This window comes from Sorex araneus, chromosome X (assembly GCF_027595985.1).
Source record: "Sorex araneus isolate mSorAra2 chromosome X, mSorAra2.pri, whole genome shotgun sequence".
NCBI classification, from domain to species: domain Eukaryota; kingdom Metazoa; phylum Chordata; class Mammalia; order Eulipotyphla; family Soricidae; genus Sorex; species Sorex araneus.
In genome coordinates, this window is record NC_073313.1 from 142,678,489 (window position 1) to 142,703,750 (window position 25,262).

The 25,262-nt window shown below is 40.8% G+C and overlaps 2 protein-coding genes and 1 pseudogene across 2 annotated transcripts in view; all 3 read right to left on the reverse strand.

Annotated features, from left to right (window-relative positions):
- The window catches only part of DGAT2L6 (diacylglycerol O-acyltransferase 2 like 6), a 26,709-nt gene extending 16,972 nt beyond the window's left edge, over positions 1 to 9,737 (reverse strand). Inside the window, exon 1 of the mRNA XM_004615774.2 lies at positions 6,989 to 9,737. Within this exon, the coding sequence (XP_004615831.1) occupies positions 6,989 to 7,070 (82 nt within the window). The 5' untranslated portion in view covers positions 7,071 to 9,737. The remainder of the gene's footprint in view (positions 1 to 6,988) is intronic.
- A 7,036-nt stretch (positions 9,738 to 16,773) lies between these two features.
- IGBP1 (immunoglobulin binding protein 1) overlaps positions 16,774 to 25,262 on the reverse strand; it is a 29,721-nt gene continuing 21,232 nt past the window's right edge. Inside the window, exon 6 of the mRNA XM_055123004.1 lies at positions 16,774 to 17,084. Coding sequence (XP_054978979.1) covers positions 16,936 to 17,084 — 149 coding nt within the window. The 3' untranslated portion in view covers positions 16,774 to 16,935. The remainder of the gene's footprint in view (positions 17,085 to 25,262) is intronic.
- LOC129400207 (U6atac minor spliceosomal RNA) lies at positions 24,293 to 24,400 on the reverse strand (annotated as a pseudogene).

The window sequence follows — 25,262 nt, forward strand, 5'->3', positions numbered from 1 at the left end:
GAATTTCTGTGGCTTTGTGATTAATTATTGGATCTTAGTAGTTATAAATATTTACTTTAGAGTAAAGATAATTCCATAAATGGAAAAATATTAATTGAACCCTACCAAACGTAAAATTTTTGTGCTAGAAGCTACAGGGAAATGATTTGATGTCAAAAGCTGGGTTTTGAAAGTAAAAATGGAGAGTAATATGAAAATATGTTAAGATCTTTGATAATATATATTTAGTATTTAGTACACAGATTTACCAGAAACATGCACCTTGTTAGGCATTAAATTTGCATTATTTTAATAATCATCTCATCATACTGAGAGTAGATAATTTTACCATCCCCATTTTCTTATACAGCAACTGAAGCTCAGAAAGCTCATGCAGCTCTTTCACTTACCACAGCCTTTCTTACATTTGAGTGATTTGTCTACGTGTCCAGTACTGATCATAAAATATGTGCACTAGTGGGATGAATGACTGTTTAGTTTATGTTACTAGATACTAAATAGTGTTTATTTGACTTAGTGCTGTATTATCAGCAAGGATAGCCATGGTCAGATAATTAGTATTTAATCTATAACTGTTGCATATATTTTTATGGCAGGCAATTCTGTGGACCTCATACACTGTTAGATACTATAGTTATCTCAGTAACCTCTAAGATCTAGGATTTGTGTTATAGTCTCTATTATAGTCAATAGGAAGATAGAAAAGATATATATTACCATATTGAGGAAATCAAATGGAATGATTAAATCTAAAAAAATCTAGACAAATGGGAAAAAAGTATAAGAAAATAATTATCATTACCAATCATTATGGAAATGCAAATTAAAGCCACAATGACGTTATCTCTCACCTTTTAGGATGGCTACTATTTTGAGTGCTGAAGGGAGCACACTTCCTAAGCAGAGCTCAAGAGGTCTGAGGATCCTATCCCGGTGAATTTCAGTTAACTGGTTCAAGCCCCGACACCCCATGTTACCCTGAACACTAGGAGTAACTTCTGAGCATTAATGGGTATAACCCAACCTCTACACCCCCAATTTGAAACAGTGTATCTATAATATACATTGAGGAATTATAGATTAAGTATAAAAATATACTATAATTTAAACATTCATAATACAATAAATCAAATTTATTAAAATAAATTAAAAAGATCACTGTATCATCCCTGTATCACTGACATCCCGTTGCTCGAGCGGGCACCAGTAACATCTCCATTGTGAGACTTGTTATTACTGTTTTTGGCATATCAAATACACCACGGGTAGCTTGCCAGGCTCTGCAGTATGGGCGAGATATTCTCCGTAGCTTACCAGGCTCTCCAAGAGGGATGGAGGAATCGAACCCAGGCTGGCCGCGTGCAAAGCAAACACCCTATCCACTGTGCTTTCGCTCCAGCCCAAATTTATAAAATTTATTACAACTAAGGTATAAATACATAGTCAGGAACTTAGAGGATTGGTCAATGATATGATACCCCCTGGAAAAGAAGGCAATAGCAGAAACAAATAGGACCATAAAAAGTTTCTGCACTGTGAAAGAAATAAGGCTTAAAATTAAAAGAAATCCCACTGATAGGGAAAAATATTCACATCATACTTCAAACAAAGAGTTAATATTCACTATCTATAAAGCACTCTCAAAACTTAATAACCAATAATTAAACAATCACATCAAGATATAAGGAAAGGAGGTGTACAGATTTCCTCAGAGATTACATAAAGATGGCCAGCAGGCATATGAAAATGTTCATCATCATAGAAATGAAAATAAAAATACAGTGATTTTTTTCACACTAGTGAATGATCTATGTAAAAATTTTGGGAACAGCTAAGTATTGGTGGGGAAGTGGTGAAAAAGGAACTCTTATTCACTGCTGATGGCCTCATTGCCTTTTTCAGCCTCTTGGGAAAATGATTTGGTGACTTTTCAAAAGCTTAAGAATAGAACTTCCATATAACCTGAATTCCACTCATAGGCATCTGTCTACCCCAAGAACACAAAAAACATCAATCTGAAAGGACATATGCTCACTATGTTCACCACTGCATTATTTACAATAACCATGATCTAAAAACAATCTGTGCCCACAACAGAGAGTGGATATAGAATTTATAGAAATGGAACCTGCACAGGGGTTAAGGTTCTTGCCTTGAATATAATTGACCTCTATTTGATACCTGACACTGCATTTAAACCCCTGAGCAACACTAGGTGTGATCCCTGAAGCACCACCAGATATTTTTGTTTTAGAGCCACACCCAACGATGCTCAGAATTTACTCCTAGATTTACACTCAGGAAATGCTGTTGGAGGTGCTTGGGGGGCCCATTTGGGATGCCAGAAATCAAACCCAGGTAAGCTGTGTGCACGGAAAGCACCCTACTCATTGTACTATCTGCCCAGCCCCGTGAAGCACAACCTGGGGTGGTCCACCCAACCCATAAAGAAAAGAATTTTGTCTTTTATATGCATGTATATGAATACTATTCAACTATGAGAACAGATGAAATCTTGCAGTTTGCACAATTTGTATGAATTAGAGGGCATAATGTTAAGTTAAATGAATAAGAAAGTAAAAGACAAAAACCCAGATGATTTTGCCCAGATGAGTTTTGGGGTATAAAGTATAAAAAAACAAAAGTAGATATTAGAAGCAAATTGTGATATGTGGTCTACAGAACTGTAATCTGAGTATGCTATGGGGGTTGGGGTGTGAGGCGGGACCTTGGGTTAATGTTAGAGGGAAATTGATACTTTGATGGTAGGCATGGGGTAGCAGTGCAGCAAATACAAAAAAATAATATCAATACTATTTTAAACTATAATTCCTCAATTAAAAAAGTCTTAGGGGACAGAGAAATAGCACAGCAGTCAGGGCACTTGCTGGCATGTGGACAACCTAGGTTCAATTCCCGGCATCCCATATGGTCTCCCAAGTACTACCAGGAGTAATTCCTGAGTGCAGAGCCAAGACTAACCCCCCAGCACTGCTGATTGTCGCCAATCAACCCCCCAATATTTTAAAATGTTTTTTATTTTAGTCTTTGTGATTTACAATACTGTCAGTGATAGGTTTTCATGCATATATTTAAATACCACATTGTCCCTATCAAAGTATCCATTTCCCTCCACCATTGTCTCAGGGTACCCCCTTCAAACTCCCTACCTCACCCATCCTTGTCTCCTCACCATGATAAGCTCAGTTCTGCAGATCGACTCACAGATTCTGTTACTCTGGAACATTTGTTATTACCCTAATGTGCTTCTTTATAGCCCACAGGTTAGAAAGGTCAAATCATGTCTGTCCCTCTCTTCTAACTGACTTCAGTGAGCATGATACCCTCAAGTTCCACTCACATAGCAGAAAATTGCTCTTTCTTATATCAATTAGTCTTCCATTTTTTGGTGTATGTATATATATATACACACACACATATATATAACATACTATATATGTATATATAAAACTTACTATATTCTTAAACATTTGGCTTGTTCATTTTGACTAATATGAACAGTGTTGCAATGAACATAAGAATGCAAATGTTTTTTCTGGATAGAGTTTTTGGGCCCTTGGTGTAGATGACAAGTAGTGAAATTGCTGGATCATATTGAAGCTCAATTTTTAGCTTTTGGAGACATGTCCATATTGTTTTCCAAAAGGATGGAATCACAAGACATTCCCACGAGCAGATGAGCATTTCTTTTTCCACAAATCTGTGCCAGCAGTGGTTATTTTTGTTCTTTTTGATGTGTGCCAGAAGCTTCAAGGAAGACAGATGACCAATAGGTATTCTGAAAACAAAAGTTCTGCATCACTGATCATCAGGGAAATGCAAATCAAAACAACCTCACACTAGTGAGTCTAGCACACATCAAAAAGAACAAAAATAATCATTAAAACTCCATTTTTTTACAAAATAAAAGAAAGCATAAAATTTAAAAGTACTGGGCATGAAACCCAATCATTAATAGTATTGTAAATCATGGTGCTTTTAAAAAAGTACTGGAGATGATGTGGAAAAATTGGACTGCTTGTACACTGTTGGCAGAAATGTGGAGTGGAAAACAGTAGGACAGCTATTCCAAAAAAAAATTTGGACTGCCATATGATCCAGCAATCTCACTTCTGATAGCAGGATTTCAACAAGATATTTGAATGCCCATGTTCATAGTGGTGTTATTCACAAGTTCCAAAAGGTGGAAGCAACCCAAGCATCCATATATAAATTAGATAAACAAAATGTGTTCTATACATTCAAGAAGTAACTGTCTAAAAATGAAGGAAATTCTGCCTGTAATATAATGTGGACATTATATACCTTGAAGACATTATGTTAAGTGAAATAAATTAGTTATCAGTGGAAAAACAGTTTATATGCCACTTACCTGGGATACCCAGTGTAGTCAAATTCACAGGGACTGAAGAAGAATGGTAGTTTCTAGGACTGGGGTAGGAGGGAAATGGGCAATTATTGTTAAAGGGGACAGGGTTTCAATTTAGGAAGATGAAAATGTTACACAGCCAGAGAACTCTGCTGGTTGGCTCTGAATGCACCTGATGCCATTGGACTGTACATTTAAAACTGTACATCTACATTAAAAAGTGACTGATATTATAATATGTATATTTTACCACAATTTAAAAAAAATTAAAAATATAGGTGAAAGAAAATACTTTAATTATTATAAACCTTAGGGTAAGACACCTGGCTTTCATTGTTCGCTCCTAACACCTCCTACTCCACTTAAGCTGTTCCTTGACAACCAGAAATTGATGATATCAAAGGACACATTACTTAGGAGGCACCATTTTGAACTCACATATTCTAAGTGACCCCCTACCCATCCTTATCATGATACAGTGCCTCTTGAAAGAGAAAAATAAAATGAGAAAATCTAAAGAAACAAGTGATTTTTCTGAAGTAAAGCACAACTTTTTTTGGTTAGAGGGAACACCCGGAAGTGCTCAGGATTTATTCTTACATCTATGATTAGGGGACCATATGCAGTGCCTGGGATAAAATCTGGCTCAGTCTCATGCAAGGCAAGTTTCTTACTGTACTATTTCTCTGATCCCTAAGCAGAATGATTTATTGAAGAAAGTTTCCCAGAAGAGTCAGAACAATTCAGGAACTTTTGTTCAAGTCTACACAAAGTCTTTGGAGGAGCAATTCAGACAGTACAGCTGAAATAATAAGCTCGCACAACTTCCTCTCTTGACCTTTCCCTGCTCTCTCTGTATATGTTATATTTGCTCACATTTTCTGGGGACCTTATTTGAAATGGCAGTTGTCATCATGATGCAGGTTTCTAAGGGACATTCCTATGCTTTTTTACTTTTCTTGCTAATGGTTGAGATTTGGCAAAGCAGATTTTTTATGAAGAAAAACAGGATTTAAGTACCTGATCTAAAATATAATTCTCTACTGTACCTTTTCCTTCCTAGGTAGCTAATTTCACATTTTATAAAATAGAATTAACAATTAAAAAAAACAGGAAAACAAAAAAGAAAATGTGAAAAATTAGAAAAATAGTGTACGAAAAAGTTTCTTCTCTCTAAGACTATAGATCCCTTTTTAGAATATTTTCAGAGCTCTGTATTTTTAAAAGTAGTGGTCACACCTGGACGTACTTGGGAAACCATGTGGTGTGCAGTATCGAGCTCAGGGCCTTACATATACTAGGCATGTGCTCTGCCACTTGAATGATCTCTCTTGTCCCTGAATAATTTTTATGTAAAAATAAAATACATGAACTTACCAAAGAAGCTCATCATATTCAAACAATTACAAGAATATTGCAAAAAATGAGATAAAGTAACATGTGTGTCTTAATTTATGCAGTACATAACCAGATCTAATGCCAGTTCCAATAACTATTGTATTCTTGAAGTAATTACAAGCATAAACAAAATGTCCATTAGCACATCTCCATGATGCCAATTACTAATGAATTCACAGGTCACTGCTAACACTTTTGTGGTCTGCTATGTAAATTTGTCATTTCAATCTTAGGTTAGTCAAAACAGAGGAATTTTTCCCTTAAAACTTTTTTTTTTTGCAAATTCAAAGTTATCCAACCACTTTTCACTTATAGGTCCATAGGCGCCTCGTGGGAGATCTCTGTTCTAAGGGGTCATGAGTTCTAAGTCTCTCATGGATTGGAATCAGGTGCCTCCTACCTATCTCACTCTTTAGGATAAAATTTCTCCCCATCCAGTTTCCAAGTTACCTCCTGTATTTAAAATTTAAACCATGTAAAACTCTGGTTTACAGCACAGAAACACTTGGAGCTATCAGCCCGTTTGCCCAGCATTTATGATTGCCATGCCTCAAGCTCACAACTCTGTCAAATGAGTCATTTGGGAAGCCCACATATTTTTTAATCATTCAGCACTATTGTTTTTTTTAAATTTTTTAAAATTTTATTGACTCACTTCAAGATAGTTACAAACTTTCATGTTTGGGTTACAATTACACAATGATCAAACACCCATCCCTCCACCAGTGCACATTCCCCACCACCAATATCCCCGGTATAGCCCCCCTTTTCCACCTTCCACCCACCTCCATGGCAGACAATATTCCTCATAAGCAGCCCATATTTTCTAAATTGAGGAGCACCATGGTTTTATGGTGGCTTATCACCTTATGTGCCTATCCAGTAACTTCAACTCTACAAGCCATCACTCCTCCCTCTGTTCCCATTCTTGAATACGACTTCAATTTGTTCAAAGGAGGCAAGTCTGAGAAGACTAGTGTAATTCTGAAACTAGAACAGCTACAGCCTGCATCATGGACTTCATGTCCCACAGTTGGGAAGAGATAGATTTACCGGTAGCCATCTTTCTAAGTGGGTAGGCAGTCCTTCTTAGAGGGAGAGGGCCAACCAGATGATCTCTTCAGAGCCCTCTTAATCCATACATTCCCGGCCTCTTTCTTGTTCTGTCCCCATCCACTCTCCAGACTGTGGTTCACTCACCTAAAATTATGTAGAGTGGGATCCACTGCATAACTGAGAGGGTCCGGAGACCCTCCTGAAGATCCAGTTTGGAGAAGGCCATGACAGTTGTGTCGTTCTGTTGTGTCAAAAAGCTCAAACAGAAGGCAAGCACTTCTAAAGCTGAGCTGATCGCAAGTGTTATGCTCTAATTTCTAATCACTGAGCCAGTTTTGTTGCTAGAGATTTTAGGTTTCACCTGACCTTTCCTCCATCTGTCCATGTTCTCTGCCCCACCTCATCTTCCTACACAAGTTCAGATTTCAGATTGCATTATCAAGTCTCCCTAAGATATCTATTCTCCATGTGTGCTCAACTGCAGTGAGACAGAAAATGGCTTTATAATGGATCTGTATGTATATGTCTATTTGAATCCATGATCAATTAGGTGCAGGTAAAGAAAATCGCTTGAGACCCAAGTAAAACCTCTGAAAAGTCATACAAAGTCTTTTCTTGATTAAGAAAGGACTCATTCTTTCTTAATCGTTCAAACTCATTCTTGCTTCTGTCCTAGTGACCGTGGTTCTTCTTAGTTCCTGTGAGCCACCTTGTTCAACAGGGATTTTACATAGGCAAAAGATACTTCCTATGCTTCTGTTCTCAGGAATTCTATCAATGGCCAGATCCAATGCAGATGGATTGAATGGCAGATGCATTGCTGAGAGCCGGCCTGAGTTCTTCTCCTAAAGAACAGTTCCAGCTCTACCATGTCCTTCCCATAACAACTTTGAAAGTCATTCCATCTCTCTAGCTCTCAGTTTGAACACTCACTGTTGTAAGGTGCTACAGTGGTTAGAGGCATGGACAGCAGAGCAGGGAACTGGGATTTAAATCTCAGCCCTGGCAATTACAAGTTGATGGACCGTTATGCACCATTTTCCCCATCTGGGAAATGGGATGATAGTAGTTCGTACTCCTTAGGGTTGTTTTGAGGATAAGTGCTTAGCACATGAGTCTGATATACAGTAGACTTTGTGTATTTCCTGGTAATACTGTTTCTTTAGCTCAGCTCATGTCTACTATACAACTATTATGTTCATTTTACAAAACTGAAGATTCACTGAAGTTCACTCTGGATCCCAGACCTCCATCTTGTTTTTTCTGTAGTTATCCATTGGGTGACTACTATTTTTGAGGCATTCTTGTAGGTACTGATGGCTTGGTGAGGAAGAAAGTGGATGGGCTCCTCCTTCATGAAATTTATAGCATAATGATGAAACTGACATTAAAAATAACTAAATCACAAAAATGTTAATACACTTGAATTTGTGGGAGTATTATAAAGAAAAAAACAGTGTGTTTAACATAAAGCCTTGAATAATGAATGATAATATTTTAAATTAAAGTTAAAGGACTGCAAGCAAAGAGAGTGCAAAAAATGGTATCAAGTGCCATGCAAGTACAAGAAAATATTGATTCCTATCATTTTCCAGATAAATGAGCAGGACTTTGTCCTCTTCTCAACCCATTACCTTGGTTTGGGCATCCCTGGAAAGACTAAGGTGATTCTTCAGAGTTAAGTTTAGAAAATTTTTTTGGTTTATTATGAGGAAGTATGTCTGTTACCCATAACACTAGTAACCTAGATAGCCACCTGACAGGTCACCTCTTTCTCCTCCTTCTATGCCCACTTCCCTGGTTTGCTGTGGTTTTCAGTACGCTTCTTGGGACTTTTGGACACAAATGATAAAATTCTCTGAATTTTCAGTGGAGGAGGGCAAGAGGCAAGATAAGCAGACCTGGCTTCTTACAGAAAAGCAAAGATACAGTGAGTTTCAGGACAAAGACATTTCACAAAGGTAAGAATTCCGAGTCCACTAACGTATCAGGTCTCTACTCTGCTTCACTTTTACTTTCAGATGGATGAATCAAAAAAGTCTAGAAGATACTCCATAGAGCAATACAGAGAAGGTAAGAACATACCATTTCTATTTTTCTAATGTTTGGCTCAAGCAGGGTCTGGGACAGGATTGTCACCCAGATAACCGTTTGTGGAATAAATGGAGATCTGGTTTCCTGTTTTCTCAAGCAAGACAGTGGTAGAATGAGAGCAAGACTTGATTGGCTACTCGTTATTCCCCAGAAAAAAATCTGCTTCCAAGCTAGCGATCTTTTGAGTCAAGAAGACAATTGTTACATAAACACTGGAGAATGTAGAAAGAGCAAGAAGAAAAGTAGGTTAACAGGCAAACCTTAATCAACCGACACTTATGATTTCCCAATTACAGGTCAACTAACCAACAAACAAAAGAGTAATTCCTATGGAAACCTGGCCAAGAAGCACCAAAGGTCTGCCACTTTTATTCATGCTTAAGAAAGATCAGAGTCTCACTCTCAAGAATGTCACAGTACAGTTTGTGAGGTTGACATAATTGCAGACACCTGTATCAGGTATTGTAAAGAATGTGAACTGATGGAAGGATGGGTGTTTGATCAATGTGTGATTGTAACTCAAACATGAAAGCTTGTAACTATATCTCACAATGAATCAATAAAATAAAATAAAAAGTTAGTAAAAAAAAGAAAAAATAAACTCATACCTACTTGATGGTGGTGATGGGTGTGGGGTAGGGATTCAGAGAAGGCTTCATGAAGAAAGGGGGCAGCAGCAAGGAGAAATAAAGTAGGTACAAAAGTCATGAAGAGGAAGTTCAGGAAAGCCTGGGTTTGGTCAATTAGTTGGCTAAATCAGAAGCTAAGTCACTTTAAAAGAGCAAGAAAAGAACAAAATGGAGCAGTCAGAGAAGAGCAGGAGGAGGAGGAGGAGAAGGAAGAAGAGGAGGAGAAGGAACAGGAAGAGGAGATGAAGGAGGAGAAGAAGGCAAAGAAGAGGAAGAAAAAGGAGAAGAAGGAGGAGGAAGAAGAGGAGGAAGAGGAAGAGGAGATGAAGGAGGAGAAGGCAAAGAAGAGGTAGAAGAACTCCTTCTAGGAGGAGAAGGAGAAAGAGAAGGATCAGGAGTAAGAGAAGGAGGAGGAGAAGTAGGTAGAAGAGAAGGAGGAGAAAGAGAAGAAAGCCTATTTAACTCCAGGAAGCTTAGTATTTATTTAGAACCAGACTAGTTACCACAATCCTTTTAATTTCTCCAATTTCATGAGAGACACTTCCTATGTTCTTCAACCAAAGAAGTGGAGGTCAGAGCTTGGGCCAGGGTGCTGGGGACCATCAGAGCTATCTGGTGGTACTAAGGAAGTGGGCTGGGGGCCATATTCCTGGTTCCTTAATCCCTAATGTTTTTATTGTGGTCCTGCTGTAAGTCTTATATTGTTCTCAGCTGAGAGTTGTGGGGATGTAGATAATATATATGTGTGTGTATACATATAATAGTGAATGTAGTCATGATTCAAATTTCAAAATAAACCATAGGCAATTCAGTTAAAAGTCTCCTTCCCTCTCCTGGCCACACTAATAACCCAACATCCTGTGCTATCCAGGGATCTTTTATTCATGCACAAGCCAAAAAAGCAATTTCCTTTGTTAAATGAATACAGAAACTGACAGTAAAAATCTGGGAACAATCCAAATGTTCAAAATCTGGAGCTAGCTAAGTAAGCTATTATATAGCAACATTATAGACTAATCTGCAGTCATTAAAGGCATTGAAATTATTGGAAGGCAGACTGTAAATTATGTTATGCTAAGCTTTAAAAGCAGTATATAAAGCAGCCATTTACACTGAATACACTTTGTGAAAATGTGGTAGCTACAGAGATAGGATGAAAGGAGGTCTGAGAGAGAAATGATTGCTGCTTTAAGGTGGAAGTGAAAGAGATTCTGAATTTTTTTATACGAAACTCTTTGACTGAAAGAGGCTGGATCATTGTGAATCTGCCTGATGAAAAAGAGTGATTCATAATGGGACTCATTCACTCAGTAATTCATTCTGCTAACATTGAATGCTGGTTTTTTCAAAAGGAAACAGTCAGAAACAATGCCAAGTTTCTTAGAGTTGAGCATCAAATAGGTGATGGGGACCTAAGAAGCCCTGCTGGGGGCCAGTGATTTGAATCAAGTGGTAGAGCACGAGCCCTGCATATGCAAGGCGCTGGATTGGATCTCTGGCATCGCTGCTTGAGCAATTGCCAGGAACGGCCCCCACAATAGCAAAATTAAATGCTCAGATGAAGCTTTACAGGGGTGGGGAATGTGATGTATCCATTTCAGGACTGGTGACTGAGTAATGTCTGTTCAAAGAAGAAGCTGTGGTAGATGACAGGGTGATATTCTGGGTACTGAGTGGAAAAGTTACTACTAGCACTAACTATGGATGTCCATGTCAGGGAAACCAGGGTTAGAGGAATGGAAAAGGCATGTCACATGAAACTGGTGAGAAATCTTTCTGCAAACCTAAGCCTTAGAGACAGGACCAAGGGCACAAGGGTCTCAGAGGTGGAATCTGCTGTTGAATAGTGAAAGGCCTGAGTTTAGACACAAACCTTCCCACCTAGTTCCTGGTCACCAGGCCTCATGAACCCATGGTATGAGGCTACTCTTGTCCGGGAAGGATTTGTGGACAAAGTGGGGGCATTGACTGGCGTGGAAGATATATAGTAAGCTCTGAATGAGAGACTGGGATAGAGGGTTTTAAAGATTTACTTGAACAGGGACTGGAGCGATAGCACAGTGGGTAGGGCGTTTGCCTTGCACACGGCCGACCCAGGTTCGATTCCCAGCATCCCATATGGTCCCCCGAGCACCGCTGGGAGTAATTCCTGAGTGCATGAGCCAGGAGTAACCCCTGTGCCTCGCTGGGTGTGACCCAAAAAGCAAAAAAAAAAAAAGATTTACTTGAACAAAGATCAGGGCTGTAAGGAGAGAGCAGGTGAGCCTGGAATTCGATGTAGAAATGTTCCCACATTAGGTGAGATTGCCTAGGTGGGCCTCCAAGGAGGGAAACTTTCTGAGTGGGGGTTTTTTTCCAATGAACTGGTCTCTGATATGCCCCTACAGACTTGCCCAGCACAACTGATGGAATGTTTGTTCAGAACTTGGACAGAAAACAGAAAAGGAGTAGGGATTTGACCCAGAGCAGTGGGCCACCTGCCGGTACTCCATATGTTCCTGTGTTATGCTCTTCTGAGACATCAGTGGTTTCACTGAAAGGGGGTGGTCTTTGCAGTCTGGATGTCTTGGCATCTAGATGAAATCTTTCTTCATATAAAAATGGGGGCTAGAACATTCATGTTGGGCTATTGGTAGGATAATTCGAAATAATGTAAAGCTTCTAGTATGTAATATCACACAGGAAAAGGCGGACATGCATCATTGCTGAGTTGTACATTCTCTGAGCTATTTACTGTAAGAAAAGAAGCGGAAATGTGGGACCAGAGAGATAGTATAGCATTTCAGGCACTTGCCTTGTCCGAGGCTCACCCTGGTTCAATCCCTAGCACCCATATGGTACTCTGAGCCTGCTAGGAGTGATCCCTGAGCATAAAACCAGGAGTAAGCCCTGGGCACAGCCGAGTATGGCCCCCAAAATGAAAAAAATCAAAAAGAAAGAAATGAAAATCTAAGACTATATTCACCATCCTTTCATATATCGTGGTTAAAGGTGGCCTAGATGTTAGACATGTGAAAACTAGTTCTCAGCCTCCACTGTACATAACAATTCTCTCCGTTGCAAGTCAGCTTATCACACAAAGAAAAGCATTTCATAAATCTTTTCTCAGGTGGCAACACATAAATGGTAGATTGAGCAAACATTAGAGGGGCAGAGGTTAAAATTGTTGTGGCACAGATGATCAAACTCTGGATTTAAAAAAGAAGTAGATCTCCTGTTTCCTAGATTATCAGCAGCTTGTTCCTCTTACTTTAGTGCCATGTTGTACAAAACTTTTTTTAATTTTTTAAAATTTTTTTTGCTTTTTGGGTCACACCCAGAGATGCTCAGGGGTCACTCCTGGCTCCGCATTCAGGAATTGCTCCTGGCAGTGCTTGGGGGACCATATGGGATGCTGGGGATCGAACCCGGGTCAGCTGCGTGCAAGGCAAACGCCCTACCCGCTGTGCTATCGCTCCGGCCCCATGTTGTACAAAACTTTTTAAAGTTCTTTCACTGCTGTCTTTGCATTTGCTCCACATACTGGCCTATGAGTTAAGTGGGGCTGATGTTGCCCGTGTGAATGGCATTATCAAGCTGGATCTTTCGGAAAGCAACCCTTGAAAACAACTCAGACCAAGTGGGTAAACCCCAGCTTTCTGACTTGAGAAAAAACTGCAGAGCTGGGGCTAGAAACGTCTCATGGGACATGAGAGAACTGTGCCAGGTTACGCTGTACTTGGATGAATGAGTTAAAAGTCATCTGTGAGGAAACAATGTGCAGGTGTTTGAGAGAGCAGTTTTGCAAGGAGGTAATGGTAACAGTATTATGGGTCCAACAAACATGGGTGGGGATACGTTCATAACACTGATGAATAAGCTTAATATCCAAAATAGACTGAGGAGGACTTTGTGGTTCAGAGGAAACACAGAGATGGATTTTTTTCAAAAGTCCTCCTTAAGGGGCTAGAGTTGTCAAGGTACTAGAATGTGTATTTTTCATATGGAGAACCCCAGGTTCGACCCCTGGTATCGCAGGGTCCCCCAAGCACTCCAGGCCTCTGAACACTAGGCTGCACTTCGAGTAGCCTCCCAACCCAACAAATTTCCAAGATTTTTTTAAGTGACCTGGGCGGCCTGTTAGGGCGTGGCAGAGCTCCAAAGATTGAGACTATAACTCAGGATCCCTAGCTGATTTTCTGTCTTCCCATCATTTCCTTTAGTCCCCTGCCCTGTCTCATAGGAATGCTGATAAGAAAAGAGTGGAAAGGACGAATCATAGCATAATGGCATTCAAAGAAATAATACTCAGAGTCCATCTTTTCCAAATCTAATTGCCCTCAGGTAAGAGCCATCAAAGGCAAACATTTCAGCTACTCCTGTACGTTCCCATGGCCTACTTTGTGTGTGTTTGAAGTAAGTTACTCATTTCTCCAAGAGTTGGCATTCTCCTGCCTGCCAGGTTGCAAGGATGAAATAAGCAGCGGATGTGACAGCAATTTCACAGTAAACAGTGATGCAGCAGTATCTGTGGAAAGCTTTGTGTCCTCACTTCCTGGTGAGTCCTTTAAACCTAGCTCATGCTTGGAACCTGAAAGCTCTGGCTCGGGTGGGAGTAGAGAAGGTGGTTCTTTTTTGGTTTCTCTGGCACAGGCAGACCCAGGGAGGAAAATGGAGGAAGATGGGCTTGCTCACTGCCTCTGCTCTTTCCCCCAGCTGCGGGGTACGGGTGGGGGGAACTGGCAGAACCTATTCTTTGGTGAGTCAGCTAAGCAGGAATTTCGAGAGCTCCAATGATGTATATGTGGTGGTTTGAGTTCAGAGTTTTCAAGCTGTTTCTTCTTCTGGATTAGCTTTAAGACACATAAGAAAAACAGAAGCAATTGGGAAGCACATGAAAAAATGACAGAATCACTGTCTTGAGTAAATGACAGCTTCTCTGGGCCCATTTTCTCATCTGTGAAATGAGGATGATGCTACCAAGTTTTAGGGTCATAGTGAGTACACAGCATTTGAAAGTGCAGGGTACCTGACATAGAACACAGATCTAACGTCCATTCATTGCCTCTTCCTTATGAATGGACAGACGATAGTCACTGAGCACAGTGAACAGATAACATTTATTCTTGTTGCTTAAGTCTATAATTAATGGCTGTCATTGTTCATTCAATTGCCACAACCACCCTGTAACACAGCCAAATTACATACACCAATGAAATGAAGTCTCATGTTTATTGCCCAAGGTCACGCAGCTAAAAACAGTCAAATTCAGGGCCTGGAGAGATAGTAGAGTGGGCAGGGCACCTTGCAGAGCTGACCTGGGTTTGATCCCCAGCATCCCATATGGTCCTCAGAGCCCGCCGGGAATGATTTCTGAGTACAGAGCCAGAAATAACCCCTGAGCACCACAGGATGTGGCCCATTAAAAAAAGCAACAAAAGATTCAAACCCACCTCATGTAATCGGCCTCCTAAATACCAGAAAAGTGTGAATGGCATTATAAGGCTGGATCTTTTGGAAAGCAACCCTTTAAAACAACTCAGACTAAGTGGGTAAACCCCAGCTTGTCTGATTTGAGAAATATAGGGTGCAATTTCAAGAGCTTAAAAAAATAAATAAAAATAAAAAAGATATAAAAAAATAAAAAATAAATAAAACATACCCCTCAAATCACATACACATAAAAATAGCAGGAGACAGACTATTGATAGAGGTAGAAGCCATCATTAGAAAAGAACTAAAAATGTACATTTTCTTTCCAAGTCTTTGGAGGAATCAATCTAAGGTCCACCAGTTCCAGGAGTTTATACTGTGAGGGTGTGGAATCTTTTATTAAGCAGTGTACAAATATATTGTGGGTAGTGTGCTCTCATCTCCCACTAAACACAACCTCCTACTCCTGGCATGATAGCACTCCTCTTACCGAGCATATAAAAAAGAGGAAACTGAATACCGCTTTCAAACCCCTCTCCTGCAGAAGCAAAATCAGGAGGGCTGAGTCATCTTTCTCTTAAAAGAAATCCTAAGTGTACCTAATCCACAGGGAATAAAAGTAATACAAGTATGTATTCCTTTTTGGAAGGGGGGCAGGCACATCCTGCTTACCCCTGCCTATTCATACATCTCTATTCATACATCACTCCTGCTGATGCTCAGGGGACTCCAGGGGGTGCCAAGGATTAAACCAGTATAAGCACCTTACCTCCTGCACGATCTCTTCCAGTCCAAAGGTATACCTTCTATACATATCCTTGGTATTCACGCAGCAGCATTTTTAGTATACCAACCCAAGAGGTGAGAGTATTCTATACTGCACAAAGAAGTACCTTTTAGTGTCATCTCTGCTGTCCCCCCTCCCCCACATACAGTAATCAAAATGACTGCAGGCACCTTACTGATTAGCAAAGTGGCCACCACAACACATGGACCCAGGCCATGGCTTTGGATGTTGCCAGGTAGGCCAGGATTGAAATGACCTGTGATTAAGCTGCTTTTTACCTTAAAGGTCTTCATAAATATTTTTTGATGTTATTGTTTTGGGGCCACACCCAGTGATGCTCCTCCTGGCGTGCCTCACTCCTGCTGCTTGGGAACCATATATAGTGCCAGGGAACAAACCTGACTTGGAGGCCTGCAAGGTAAGCACTCTACGTGCTGTACTATTGCTCTGTCCCCAGATGTTTCCATAAGAGTAAAAGGTCCTGGTCTTAAGAGGCACACACACAGGATCACTTTCCTACTTCCTAATCTCTTGTTCTCTTTGCTGTTGGCTATGGCAAGGGAGATTGGTTGATAGAATTGTTATGATTCACTCAAGTAGAGCTCTAATTTCTGAAGATAGTGCTGTGTGGCAGGGATTACTTCTCTGATGCTCACTTGTAAAAGAGAATGTTGGTTTATTTCACAGTGCCAAGGAAGGAAGGGAGAAAGCGAGCTTCAGCTAATCTGCTTTCCAGAAGTTCAGATGTTGAGAAATGCATTGCCCAGATCAAACAATGATGATCTGAATCTCTCCATAAACCCAGGGTCCTACAGCTGATTCGTCCCAAAACAAAAGCAGATAACTATATTCTTATGGAGGCTTATATAACAGAAGGGACTTTTATTTTCAAAGGAAATTCATACAGTCATCGATTACACAGAGCCATTTCGTGAGGCTCTTTTAAGAAATCAGAACATAACATGATGAGGATGGCAGAGCCGTGACGAGAATATAGGCTCATCACCAAGGGTATAAACACATGATCATTTGACACTTTATTGAACAGAGAGCAAGAGTCTCTTTGCCTCTGCTGTACACAGATGAAGCAGAAGTCTGGGGTGGGGAAGACTGCAAAGTGTTCTTTGCTGGGGTGATGTGTGCCCCTGAATACCCATCTTGCGAGAAGACTAACCCATGTTTTGCCGGTTGCCATAGCCCCTAGGATGGGTGTCCTTCCAGTCATCCCACTCCCGAGATCGGCGAAGTGTCTGCTCATCGTCCTTCTCCTCCGTTTCCTCCTGATCTTCTTGTTCCTCAGGTGCTCTTCTAAATTCGGCTAAGGGAGAAAGATGAGGAAGCAGGAGTGAGAAATCGCGCGACTGCTGAGCTCTACTCTGAACACAACATAAAGTGAGAATAAGGAAGAGAGAACTGTGTACCCAGGCCACAGCCGAAAGGGGGAAAGTAATGATATTACTTAAGAGGGCTGGAGCAATAGCACAGCGGGTAGGGCGTTCGCCTTTCATGCGGCCGACCTGTGTTTGATTCCTCTGCCCCTCTCGGAGAGCCCGGCAAGCTACCGAGAGTATCGCGCCCACATGGCAGAGCCTGGCAAGCTACCCGTGGCGTATTGGATGTGCCAAAAATAGTAACAAATAAGTCTCGCAATTGAGAGACATTACTGGTGCCTGCTCGAACAAATCGATGAGCAACGGAATGACAGTGACAGTGATTACTTAAGAAATAGCGTGTTAGGGGCCAGAGAGACAGTACAACAGGTGGTGTGCTTGCCTTGCGTGCAGCTAACCCAAGTTTAATTCCCAGCACTCCATATTTCCGCCAAGCCTGCCAGTAGTGATTCTTGACCTCTGAGCTCAGAGTCAGGAGTAAGTCCTGAGCACCATTGGGTGAGACCCAAACCCAAAAAGAAACCAATAAACGAGAAAGAGATGGCATGCTAAATAATAGCAAGGAAGGGTATTCTGAATGTTTTTATAAAAAGGGAAATCCAAAAAGATGCCCATCAGAATTTTTGTTTGAGAAAGAATTCCAGCTCAAATGGCCAATATTGCTCTCTTATTCTACCCCCCTATGAAAATTCCAACCAACCAAAAAAATAATAAAGTGAAAAAAATTTTAGTAAAACATAAGATTTTTATATGCTGCAATATGACAGGGGCTGGGATTACAGGCAAGTTTTCTTCTTCCATCCACTTCCCTTTATTATAGTTAAGTTAGTGTGTGTATATGAGACTGGAAACAACATAGTTGTTAGATATACTGCAAAAGAATATCAATTGCATTGGTATATGGTCTGAGGTCATACATTATACACTCCAAATAAAACCAACTGCTACATCTCTATTTCACATTTTTTTTGGCGAGGAAATAGAGTATTTCTCGGCTACCCTGAGCTTTCCCATGAGTAGTAAAATTTCTCATTGCTATGGTATGGAGCGAAATACATGGAGGCCTGATCTAACAGTTTAAAACAATCCTGTGTTTTCTTTTAAAAAAGCCCTTTACATTGCTGAGAATGAAGAGATATGAGGTCGAGAGGCTGCACTTTCTTTTCAGCAGGTCGACTTTAGGGGGGAGAAACTCCAAATCAATAATAGTGAGTTTTTTGTTGAAATATTGAATGTAATCAAATTAAAGTGAAAGTAAAGTGAAATTTACCAGTTACACATGCGGGGTGGGGGGCTGGGGAGGTGGGGGGAGGGGGGAAGGTATACTGTGATTCTTGGTGGTGGAATATGTGCACTGAAGGGATGGGTGTTCGAGCATTGTATAACTGAGACTTAAACCGGAAAGCTTTGTAACTTTCCACATGGTGATTCAATAAAAGAATAAATTAAAAAAATAAACTAAAAAAAGAAATCCCTTTACTACTAAGACATCAGAAAGTACCCATACAACATTTATATATACATACACATACATACATATACGTTTTTTCATAAGGATGTTCTATCTTTATAGGCTCCATGGGTTTGAGAAATAGCTCTTCTGTACCCATCCCCAAAGCTTTTCCATGAGTCTCTTCCAACTCACAACTCCCCCAAATGTAAATACTATACTTGGAATTTATAGTAGTAACTACCCAGGATTTATTAGGGGTTTTTTTGTATGTGTGTGGGGAGCCTCCCAAGCTGTGCTCAGTGGGCCAAGGAGCCAGTTCGAGCAATACCTGGGCAACCGGGCTGGAAGTTTCAATGCAAGGGCTCAAGGATATGGCACTGTGGATCACAAGGTGTGCTTAGGGGGGTCTCTAGATCTACATACCCTGAGGCAGGGGCCTGCATGGTGCTACGAATCAAATTGAGGTTGGGCACATTTAAGGCATGCTCCTTAATCCATGAAAAATCTCCCCGGCCTGTTAAACGGGTTTTATTTTTGGTTTGGGGGCCATACCAGCTGTGCTCAAGAATTATGTGCTGTCGGGAATCAAACCTGAATTGGCCTACAACAGGCATACAACAATCCCACCTCTAAGAGATTCCCCTTCACCACTGACCCTAGGTTCCCTCCCACCCCAACTTGACTCCTCGATAGATTTTTTTATTTTAATAATTGTAGTTTGGGTTCCATGATTTCAGCAGTGTTAAATGTGATTTAGATAAATATAGGTATCCCACCACAGGAGTCCAAAGCTCCCTGCCCCATGGTTACTTACTTCATTCAACGTCTTTAAAAAACAATTCGCCATATTTTTAACTATATTTTAAGAAATGGTTTGGAATACTCGGTGTACTCACTGCTCCTGAGCTGATCATTATTGTTCAACCTTGTTTGGTGAATAAAAGATGTGTATGTGTATTTATATCTTAAGTTTTAGAAGTTCATGCTTAGGATTATAGGACTGCTTAAAATCTTTAATGTGACCTTATTTAGTTCTCAAAGAAAGAGGGTAATAGGATCTGAGTATCTCAAAATTACTTATCTCCTATCACATACTGTTGGAATAACATTAATATTGTCAACAATTGTTACTGAGCACTGCTTATTTATTTGCACTTGCTTTCACTACTTCTCCACTTTTAAATTTATGTTGCATTATTTAAGCAGTGAACATACAGGCATTACATATCTAAACTCTGAACATCTTTGAACTCTTAGTTTTTCTTTCTCTTTCTTTTTGGTTTATGGGCCACAAATGGTGGTACTCAGGGCTTACTTCTCTCTCTGAGCTCAGGGGTCACTCCTGACTGGCTTAGGGAACCATATGGGGTGTCTGGGATCAAACGTGGGTGGCTACATGCAAGGCAAGCACCCTATCACTACATTATCATTCTGGCCCCCAAACTTTAAGTTTTTAAAGTAATTATATATTTAATGCTCAGCAATAGTCCTTCTGTCAATGTCTCATAATACTAGATGTCTGAAGCTTATTTTCTAGCTCATTTCATCAGGATAAGATCACAGGAACAGCATTTCCTGAGTCCTTGTGTGATGATAATGCCTGCACTCTAGATTTTTAAAAGTCAGCTTGACCAAATACAATGCACTTGGCTCCTATGTTTCCCTCTGAGTATATAAAAAACTTGTTATTTCAATTTCTTCTGGCATAGAGTGTTAATATAAAAAACTCCAAGGGTGCTCCAATTTTTTCTCTATAAATTACCCATTTTCCCTGAAAATGTCCAAACTAATCATTTTCTCTAATGTTTAGTAATTGTACAAGAGTGCATATTGTTGGCCATTCTGGGTAAAAATTCTCAGGTACACGGTGTCGTTTTTCAAACCCAATGTTTTTTTTTTTTACAGTACAGCTTTTAGAATTTGGTTTCCTTACTCAATCTTATACCCACAACGTCTTTTTTGTCTGTAATATTTGCCACTTCTTCTGATATCCTATTTACTTATCTTTTAGATTTAAAAAAATTCCTTTTAACCTCAGTAATGTATTTTTGTTGTGTTAACCCTCTCTTGCATTCTTATAGTAAGTTGATATATCTGAAAAGATTCTTTCTTCTTGGTGCTGGACAGATAGTACAGTGAGTATGTCTGTTGCCTTACGTGTGCCCTACCTGGATTCGATCCTTTGGCACTCCATATGGTACCAGAAGCCTGACAGACGTGAACCCTGAATGTAGGGCAGGAGTAAGCCCAAAGACACAACTGGGTGTGGCCCCCAAACAAACAAAATTCTTTATTCTTGGGCCAGGGAGATGTTCAAAGGGCTGGAGCACATGCTTTGCATTCAGGAGCGCTGGGTTCAATCCCTGGCACTACACGGTCTTTCAAGTACTGCTGGGAATGACTCCCAAGCACCACCAACCCCAAAACAACAAATATTCTTTTTTTCTAAATGTATCCAATTTGGACTACAGTGACCAAGTTTAATCTCCAGCACCCCATATGGTCTCCTGAGCACTGCCAGGAGTGATTCTTTAGTGCAGAGTCAGAAATAGCTCCTAAGCACTGGCAGGTGTGGCCCCAAAACCAAAAACAAATTTATCGAATTTGTTGGGTAAATTTATATCATAAATTAAAAAAATTTAAAAGCTCACATATCTGAACTTTTTCTAATCCTGCTTCATATTATTTTCCCGTATTTTATATCCCTCTCTTACATAGTAATTTTATGCAGGATTTGATCTAGATAATTTTCTGTTCATTTATTTTTTAAACTTTGAGATACAATTCATATATCAAAATGTCACCAATTTAAAGTCTGGACTTTAGAAAATTTTAATATATTCAGAGATATATAATCACCACCATCATCTTTTTTTCATTTTTGTGTGTAGAAGGTTTCCCAAAAGTTTAATTTTTAATTTTTTGTTTCTTGGGCCACACCTGGTGGTATTCAGGGCTTATTCCTGACTCTATGCTCAAGGGACTCCTGGCGATGCTCAGGGGATACTGTGGGATGCTGGCAATAGAAGCTGGGTCAGACACAAACAAGTCAAGCACTCTATCCACTGTACTATCTCTCAGCCCTGTCTCACAATTTTAGTGTGGGGCCGTATCCTAGAAGGCAGAGTTTCTCCAGTTCATTAAGGACTAGACTGGTATAGTCATTTCAGAATCTCTGACCATAGACACCTTTTACTCCACTTAGGGCAAAACTCCCATTTCAACCACTCTTCTTATACTGGACCATCGCATCTTACACTGTTTCTACTCATGGCCTCTCCTAAATGTTCTAAATTTTCTTTTGTATTTTAGTTTTCAGACCATACCTAGTGGTGCACAAGGCCGTGGACTAGGGATCACTGTTGGTGGGCACTGTGAGACCATATGGGATGCCAGGGATCAGTAGTACACAAGACAAACTCCTTATCCACTGTACCATGTCTTTATCCCTTAAATTTTTACATAACCCTGGGTATATAGGCTTATAAAATAAGTACACAAATTAAACATTTGATAATAAATGACCAAGAAATTTATTTTCAAACTTTGTTTTGGGGTCAAGCCTATGATGCTTGGGAGTACCTCCTGGGTCTGCACTCAGGAATTACCTTGCTGGTGCTTTGGGGACCATATGCAATGTCGGGTATTGAATCCAGGTCAGTCATGTGTAAAGCAAGTACCTATCCACTGTATTATCTTTCCAGCCTCTATTTTCAAACTTTTGTGTTTTTTTTGCATCACCCACATTCAGTTACATGACTCCATATGGGGTTGCAACCCACAATTTACTTCTTTTTTATTTTCTTTTTGGGCCACACCTGGTGATGCTCAAGGGTTACTCCTGGCTCTGCACTCAGGAATTACTCCTGGCCATGCTCGGGGGACCATATGGGATGCTGGGCATCAAACTCAGGTGGGCCGTGTGCCAGGAAAAATGTCCTACCTGCTGTACTATCGCTCCAGCCCCACAACCCACAGTTTATTTTTATTTATTTTATTTATTTTATTTTATTATTTTTAAATTTTTTATTGAGCCATCGTGAGATACAGTTACAAAGTTTTCATGTTTGATATTCAGCTATACAATGATGGACCACCCATCCCTCTACCAGTGCAAACTTTCCACCACCAATATCCAAATTATCCCCTCCACTTCCATCCCAGTGCTTGGCCTGCCTCTACGGCAGACAATTGCTCACATACTCTCTCTCTAGTTTGGGGCATTATATTTTGCTCGGATATCCCCACCACCATTCAAGCCTGCCTTTCAGGGGCAGATGCTAGACCGTTTATTTTCCATTGCTCACTTTGCATATCAGGAAAGCAGCTGTGTGCTTCGGAGGAATAGTCCCGATATTCACATACTGGAGCCATGCTTGCAGAAGCTCAAGGTCCCCGGGATGCCATCTGGAGAAGGCGAGGAGACTGCACCTGCTCCATCTGGGGCATCCCGGTGATACTGCCTCAGTATGAGGCCCAGAGAATTCTCCAGTGGTGTGGTGCCCGCTGGGACTCTTAACTGCTGTGTGCGACAAGATGGTGCCGGGGGCGGGTTGAAGGCGTGATTTCCGGCTTCAGAGGTGGACCGGGGACTGAGATGGCACCGCCTGGTTCCAGTGCCACTATGCGGTTCGGAGGAATAGTCCTGATACCCACATACCGGAGTCAGGCTTGTAGAAGCTCCTGGTCTCCAGGATTCCATCTGGAGAAGGCAGGGAGACTGTACCTGCTCCCTCTGGGGCGTCCTGGTGCTATCGGCTCACAACCCACAGTTTAAAGGCTGGGCACTAGACTGACACTCTTTATTAAATATCTATTAGCTGTTTTGGAATTCTCTTTGTCAGATCCTTCAGATGTCTAGCAACTCCTCTTATACAGTTGCTAATTAATTCTTTATCTTAATTTTGGTTCTGGGGACCACACCTGGCAGTACGCAGGGCTTACTCTTGGCTGTGTGCTCAAGAATCGCTCCTGGTGGGCTTTGGGGACCATGTAGGGTGCTGGGGATTGAATGTAGGTTGGCCATGTGCAAGGCAAGCACTCTTCGACACCCTCAACTGTTAACTTTGCAGTTAAGAGTGGCTTGCTCTACTATGATTTTTTAAATTTATTTTTAAGGGCATGGATTCTACTTTATTCTACTTATGTATTCTCTACCCCAGTCTCTCGCTCTCTTGTTGCTGATCAATAAAGGTCTGTACAAAAACTTTGGTGGGGTGATCACACATTTAGTTATAGCATTTGCTAGGGTGCACATCAGGCTTGGATGATTGCTCACTTGGCTGTGATGCTGAGGCTTGCACTCTACTGGTTACAGTGCTTGCACATTTATGCACCAGGGATCACCCTTCTGGCCATGTTGCTCCTACATCTTTTGGCTGCAGTACTCACCAGTGGTCACATACATTTGTGGTGTTTACAGAAACCTGGCTGTGGTGCAATCAGAAAGTGCTTGTGGTGTTAAGGATCACAGACAGCAGTGCTGCTGTGCTGCCAGAATTGTGCCCTATGTATGTGGTCACACTGGGAATTTGAACTGGTGACCCTACATCTGTAAGGCTGGTGTGTGCCACTGCTCTATCCCTCTGGGCCTGTAAGTATTTATTTTGAGGCATACTGACCTATGTGCTCAGTGCTTATTATCCATGACATTCATTTTTGGTCTTTATTTATTAGATGTAGAAAATACAGAAGTAGGTGGCAGTGCCTTAACTGTATGTGTGTTGCAGGCCGAAGCCTCTCTCACCCTTGTCAAGGGGAGTGCTAACCTTCTCTCCTCTCATACAACACAAAACTACAGACAGACTGGAGCACTAGCACAGCGGGAGGGCATTTGCCTCCACGCGGCCGACCCTCGTTCAATTCCTCCATCCCTCTCGGAGAGCCCGGCAAGCTACTGAGAGTATCGTGCCTGTGGGGCAGAGCCTGGCAAGCTACCCGGGGCGTATTTGATATACCAAAAACTGTAACAACAAGTCTCACAATGGAGATATTATTGGTGCCCGCTCGAGCAAATGGATGAACAATGGGACTCAGTGCTACAGTGCTACAGAAAATACAGAAATACAGCTCATTGAATTTTTAAATCTGAACACATCCATGCAATCAGTACAGAGATAAAATCCAGAACACTAACTCGTCAAGAGTCCTACTTGAATCCAATTCCATTCACAATTCTCCACTCACGGCAAACACCATACTGTTTTTTTCCCCTTTATTTTGATTTTTTGGGCCACACTGAGCACTGCTCAGGAGTTATCTTCGGCTGATACTCAGTGCTTGGGCATACCAGCAGTGGCAGATATTGAAGCAAAGCATGTGCCCCAGCCCACTGAGCTGTCTCTGTAACTCCACCATAGTGCTTTTTAACCAGTATATGTAAGTTTCACCGGATTTTGAACTTTACATGAATGGAATCATATAAATCATACATACTTTTGTGTCTGGCCTTTTTCACTCTTAATTTTATTTTTGGGGGGAATGGGTCATATCCAGTAGTACTCAGGGAATATTCCTGGCTCTACACTCAGGGATCACTCCAAGTGGTGCTAAGGGTACCATATGGTACGCTGGGGATTGGACCTGGGATGGCTGGGTGCAAGTCCAATGCCCTATCCACTGTATTGTCTCTCCAGCCCCTTCAATATTAATT